This window comes from Manduca sexta, chromosome 8 (genome assembly GCF_014839805.1).
Source record: "Manduca sexta isolate Smith_Timp_Sample1 chromosome 8, JHU_Msex_v1.0, whole genome shotgun sequence".
NCBI lineage: Eukaryota > Metazoa > Arthropoda > Insecta > Lepidoptera > Sphingidae > Manduca > Manduca sexta.
In genome coordinates, this window is record NC_051122.1 from 8,629,317 (window position 1) to 8,635,743 (window position 6,427).

The window sequence follows — 6,427 nt, forward strand, 5'->3', positions numbered from 1 at the left end:
CGTCTCTCGTCAGCCCACATTATTGCACCACACTCCATCTACCATCAGATGCAGTGGGGTCATTTCTCATTAAAGCAACTGCTTGTAAGATAAAATAATTTTAACAAAAAATTAAACCGCCTTCAAAAACCACTCAAAACCAAAAAATAATTTCATATAACAAGTATATATTGGATACCAATTTTGGAGTCACAGTCACAGAAAAATTCACGTCGAATTGATAACCTCCTCCTTTTTTTTGAAGTCGGTTAAAAAGATAGGGTGACATCAAAATAAATAAATTATTAATAACCATACCGACTTGAAATAAAAGATAGTAAATAGCATATTAGTTTATATATTTAGACAAGTACCTTAAAACACAATTTCGATGCAAAGTACAAAGTTTTACTAAAATAACAATTAAATTATTTAAAAATACAATTTTTTGTACAATTTTGGGTTTGAGAAATAGTAATAACCAAAACATATTTTGTTTCCACAAAATACCTACTTTTATATAAGTCTAGTTTTCCCTTAATTCATATTTACAAGTATTATTGAAACTTTAATTAATATAACGAAAGTTGGCAGGCTTACCTTAAATAAAGCCTTAAACCATATTTATCTACGACATTGTGTTTCATACTTATTTGAAAACAACACATTTTTCTCGGTTTTTTTAACCTAGTCTCAATTTTTCGTAAAAAGAATTCATTTATGTCTGTATTACAACTAGCTTGCCAATCATTAATATTATTTCTTAAGCGTTGACTGGTTTTCGTTGGATAATATTTAAACGAACTCCACCTTTGGGGCCAATAATAATTCTATTAGGTTCGATATCCAAGATTTTCGGCGTGTTCTTGGACGGTTCCACTCGGACCTTGGACAGCAGCTTCACAAGTCCCACAGAGCCTTGCAGTTTGGCGAAGCGCATACCTGAGAAAAATCAGAGTATTACATTCGAGTGAAATGTAGTCGAAAGCTAAAATTTATACAGTCTTACTTATAAACTTCTTTTAGCGTTAAGAGGTGCTTAAGAATTGCTGTAATGGCTGTCAAAAGCATCACCGGTTTTCCAGTTTAACCTTATTAAGAGGCAAGATGGCGGGTTTTGACTTATAACTGATCGAGTAAATTTGCGTTTTTACTAAGCATTACATTGCGAAATTTTTATAAATAAGACTGATAGAGTTTTTCGTTTAAAGTCATTTTTTTGGATACATATTCTGTCCTGGTAATCGATAAAGCAATAAGTCAGAAAAGAAGGTTCTGCTAGACTATCTTATCATTCTCACTGCTGTTTATCAAACAATAAAATGCATTTATAATTTACGTAGATTTAAGAAACCTAGATAGGAAGCCGAAAACCTAGAAAACAAAAATTGGCTGCCTTTGACATACTGCCCTCTCGATTATCACGGCAGTACCTACTTTTTTGGAACGTCACGGTTATCACCGGGGGTACCCTGCTGATGGTGTACAAGCGATACCCCGGCCGCCAATACCTATTGGTCAAAGGACGCAAGATGCCTTTCAATTTCGCCGAACAATAAATCGTTTCTTTATTAAATCCGAGTCGGGGATAATGTAGCAAACATCACGTAAATCTAATTAACATTAGTTTAATTAATTATAACCAAGCGGAAAAAAATCTTTGTTGTTAGTTTTCGTGTGTGGTACCAAAATAAAAATAACTATTTTTAACCGATGTAATTAATTGACTCTTAGTGAATGACGATAGTATTAAATGCGCGATACACGAAAACTTTATAAAATAGCTAAAGCAAAATAAAAAAAAAACATAAGCAAAATCAATAGGAAAAGTAGCAAACCGATTGAGTCTTGGATATGAGTGAATATGGCAACCATGACTACAATATATTTATTATTCTATAAGGCATATTGCCGATCCGCCATACACAAGCAGAATAAAATATAATTCCTATCATTATAATACTATTTTTTTACTATATTATGAGAATATAAGTATAGGTAATGTTGTTTTCTGGTATTAAAAATGTCTAGATTAACTTCTAGAGACCGTAACCTCCATAACGTAATATCATTCCATGAGAGTGCGTTACTAAATGCGCAAACGTATTTTAAAAAAAAATTATTTTATTACCTACGTGAAAATACCGATATTTTATAAAAAAAAATATATAGAATATATATAATAGGTATAATACATAGTATCAAGATTTTGCTAAAAATTCGATTGTTATTTGTAATCGAAAGCGTAAGTCTAAAATGTCTGTCAATCAAAAATAAATAGATGCACCAAAATAAAGGACCTGCATTTTGTTTACTTTACGAAATATACTCCTAATGATAACAAAATAAAATTTAAATATGTATATACCTATAAATAAAGCTGCCGCGACGTAATGCTATGTTCGAGCTATGTGTTGGAATCCGAACGCAAAGATCTTGACTTCCACACTAATACACTCGTTTTTACACAAATCACGACACTTATTATAATAAATTAATAATAAACGGTTGAAATGTTGAAAACATTATATTTTTATTACTTACGCATTAATAATTAGGAGCTTTATTAGTCAAATATTTTTTAAATATCGTTTATTGTTAAGGAGGCTTGTATTTTGGTATTCTACGGGTTATAATTAATCCGTAATTAAAAATATTTTAGACAATGGTCTATTTAGGTTTAATATAATTTAAATTTATGGGACATTTGGCTGCTCACAAGTAAAGAGAGGAATAGAGTGTGATAAAGTGTTTACATATGATATGATGAATACATTCTTACCAATGCAGTTTCTTGGTCCAGTACCAAATGGTATATAAGCACAAGGATGTCTTTGACCTGAGTTTTCTGGAGAAAATCTCTCGGGATCGAATATATGCGGATTAGGATAATATTTTTCATCGTGGTGGATCCCTATGGGTGATACTATAACGGTCGTTCCTTTTTCAATTGTAACATCTGTACCAGGTATCTTATAGTCTACTTTAGCAATCCGTTTCAGTGGTTCAACAATAGGGTACATTCTAAGAGTTTCATTAAGTACTTTATCCAAATACCGCATACTTTGAATTGTGTCGTAATTTACCACACCATTGTTATCCTCCAGACTCTGATCTATTTCCGCTAATAGTTTATCTTGTATATCGGGATTCATTGCTAACTGGTACAAGAGGAAAGAGACCGTTGTGGCAGTCGTTTCGTATCCTCCTACATAGAAGATAAACGCTTGAGCCGCTATGATATCATCAGAAAGCTCTAAGATCAGTTTCTGAGTTTCGTCATGACGTTTTGTTGTCTCGATTCTGCCTTGCTGTCTCAATTCTAATATTAAATCCATGAAATCGTTTCGTTTCGTAGGTAGTCCGCCTCTTTGAGAGATTACACTTTTCACAAGATCGTAGAAAAAATCTTTTATTTTGACAGAGAAGATTGAGGAGTTAAACCATTTTAAAATACCTGGAAACATCATATCCAACTCCGATGCGTAGCTTGGGGTCAAAACCAATTTATCCATTTCATGGAAAGTCTCAAGTTTGTCATGAAGCGTGTCGATATCAACACCGAAAGCGCAGGCGGAAATAGTGCCCATAGTGTACATTTGAAAAAGACTGTGAATTTCCTGTTCCGGATTGTCATTGCATAAATGATACACGTAGTCCCTAAACTTATCCGCACGTTCAGTGATAAGATGTAGCATATTCTTCAGTTTACCTGACGTAAACAATGGCGTGAAACGATTTCTCAAAGATCTCCAAGTATCAGCATCAGCATGAAACAAATTAGCGCCCAAACCTTCTTTACTGAATTCAATTCCGCGCTCAATGAACACGTCGAAATCTTTGATCATAATATGTTTAATAATATCTAGATCGCGGAGTAATAGGCACGGTGTAGTCATTTGGTACACACCAACAACCTTCTCGTTAGGGAACTGTTTATAAAATTCTTGGAAAACGACACCAATGTTCTTTCTTCTGAGGGTTGATTCTTTCAAATTTCCGAAAAATGCCACTGGCTCCGGACCGACGACATTTTTTGATTTCCAGTAGTTGAAGGTTCTTGTAAAGTAAGCATACAAAGCTAGTGCTGTAGTCAATACTACCCCGACCGCCAAATATAACAGTACCATTTTGTAAAACGTGCAAGTCTCACTAATTGGGTACCGTACTGACTTACCAAAATTCTACGAGTGCATTTATATAGTCATGGATTATTTTTATATAATATTATCTCGTGCCTTTAGCAGAACACACTGACAACCAAGGACGGATCTAGCTTTCAAGTGAGGGGGGTCATATAGTCGAGGTTTAGTCAGGACAGACTTAAAACCGAATACAATAATACAAAAGAAATAGTATATTATTTCTAAACGATAAATTAATTTTAATCAAATAATGAAATCCATTTTCGTCTGAATATAAATCACATTACTGCATATAGGAGTTTCATGCGTGTCACGCGCGTATTATTTTTGTATATTACATTTATTTTTGTAGATATATCAAGGAGGCACATGATAAAATGATCAGTAGTTACCTAAACTCAGCACAGAGGGGTGGGGGGTCATAACCCTAATTACCCCCCCTTCATCCGCCTTTGCTTAGGTCTTTTCCCGTATTTACTACAAAACGTGACATGCAACGTGTGCGTGGCGCATACATCAAATAATGTTACTGAAATATGAGATGAAGTTGTCATATGCGAAATTTTAAGTTATTCTGCTGAATGTAGGTGATATTAAACGCATTCTGTACTGATATCAATAGCATATTTAGTATAAGTCATATACGTATTTGAAAGAAGTTTAAGCCGATTACGGTATTTGTGGATGTTGTGGAAGTGTTTATTTATTTATTTAAATAAGGTTCTCCAACAGTACGCACATTTCTTGTTTATAACATAAAAGTACTAAAGTCACATTCTGATGTGTGTACCAATTTTAGGGGTACACAACACTCACAAAATAGTACGCAATGTTCATATTTTACAAAAAAAGATAAATTGAAACTAAAATCTACCAACTAATAATTACAAACATAACTATGATGTAGATCCTTTTATAAATTTGTACTAAGTGTTATTTCAGAAGTGTGATACAATGCGAATGCTAGCATATCTTAGAACCCAGGTTTTCGCTAGTCCATACCGCTGTGCGAACTGATCAACCATATCTGACGTAGGCTTGATTGTCAATTTTTATTGTGATACTTAACAGCCGTGACAACCATATCTGTTCAGTAATAAACGCACTGCCAGCATTAATATTCGAACATAAGATAATTTAACTTAAATTCATAAATACCACTTTAATAATTATCTGTCAATTACATTTACATTTAGTTATTTAAAACTCTATTATATTGTATTTTACTATGTTTAATTTCTTTTCTGTACACTTGGTTACTTTAAGTCTCCCGTAAAGGCTATTTTTATAAGACGTGGTCCAAGGTCAGCTAATTTCATCTCTCATAACTTGAATAAAAAAAAGAGATTAGTACGTCACATTTTATTTAACTATATATTTCGCGTCAGGACTAAAGTGTCGACACGCTATGATGGCCGTTTCAACACATTACGTCGATTTATGTGTAATTATCGATAAAAAATACATATAATCAAACGCAAGTCGCATTTATAAGTTTATAATTTAAAAAGAAAATATTTGCGGGTAAAACAAATTCCGAGTTGTGTCATTATGCATTCCATATTTGCAATTAAACATTCCATAATTATTGTGTTGCACCTCGCTATTGGTAATAATGAATAGCAATTAGCTCCTTCAACGTAGATATGACTTAATATGAAACTCGATAAGCAAACAAACGTCAAAACGGCCATCATAGTGTGCCGGTACTATAGTTGTACTAACCTTGCAATAGAAAATAACGACAATGTCAGACTTGTTTCATTGTATTTTGTACTAATAATGTTTCTGGGCATAAACCACTACAGTTAGAGTGTAGTATAAAATGTACAAGTACCATCTGATAAGAACGATGTAGTTGAAATAATATTGTATCAACCTGCTTTACTAAACGTTCACTGAGTGCGACCAAAACGTAGAAAAATTATGCTTGATTATTCGCTACATATGCGTTTACTAATCAAATGGTACAAATTAATAACCCAAGTAGTTGAAGGTTAAGTGAAATATATAAAATTGTTTATTGTAGATTCATTTGTAAAACTAGAATATAATAATATTTAATTGAAGAGTTAGAGTAAAGAAGGAATTTCCTATCATTGATATATCACATGTTTAAGAGATATTGTACTTAGCGTAGGTAACTACTGAGCATTAAAAGATTTTGCATAATTTGATGTCTGAGAACGTCGAGAGCAGTGTAGAATTCTGTAAATAAAAGTAAGCTAATGTTCTGATAGAGTTACATTGTTTATAATACCTAAGGCTAAACTAACACGACTGATATACTTATCTTTCAGCTG

At 32.9% G+C, this 6,427-nt stretch overlaps 1 protein-coding gene across 1 annotated transcript; it reads right to left on the reverse strand.

Moving 5' to 3' along the window:
- Positions 1 to 320: 320 nt before the first annotated feature.
- Positions 321 to 4,166, reverse strand: LOC115440070 (cytochrome P450 6B2). Its single transcript, XM_037436431.1, has 2 exons — positions 2,762 to 4,166; positions 321 to 921 (listed from the first exon to the last, which is right to left on the reverse strand). The coding sequence occupies exons 1-2, from the start codon at positions 4,107 to 4,109 to the stop codon at positions 743 to 745; spliced, it is 1,527 nt and encodes a 508-aa protein (XP_037292328.1). The 5' UTR covers positions 4,110 to 4,166; the 3' UTR covers positions 321 to 742.
- Positions 4,167 to 6,427: the final 2,261 nt, after the last annotated feature.

What these genes read in the sequence shown, in the direction of transcription:
- LOC115440070 (XM_037436431.1), bottom strand. Translation starts at nt 4,109, where the DNA reads ATGGTACTGTTATATTTGGCGGTCGGGGTAGTATTGACTACAGCACTA. An exon ending in TGGACCAAGAAACTGCATTG is followed by an intron (nt 922 to 2,761) that starts GTAAGAATGTAT and finishes GATTTTTCTCAG; the next exon opens with GTATGCGCTTCGCCAAACTG.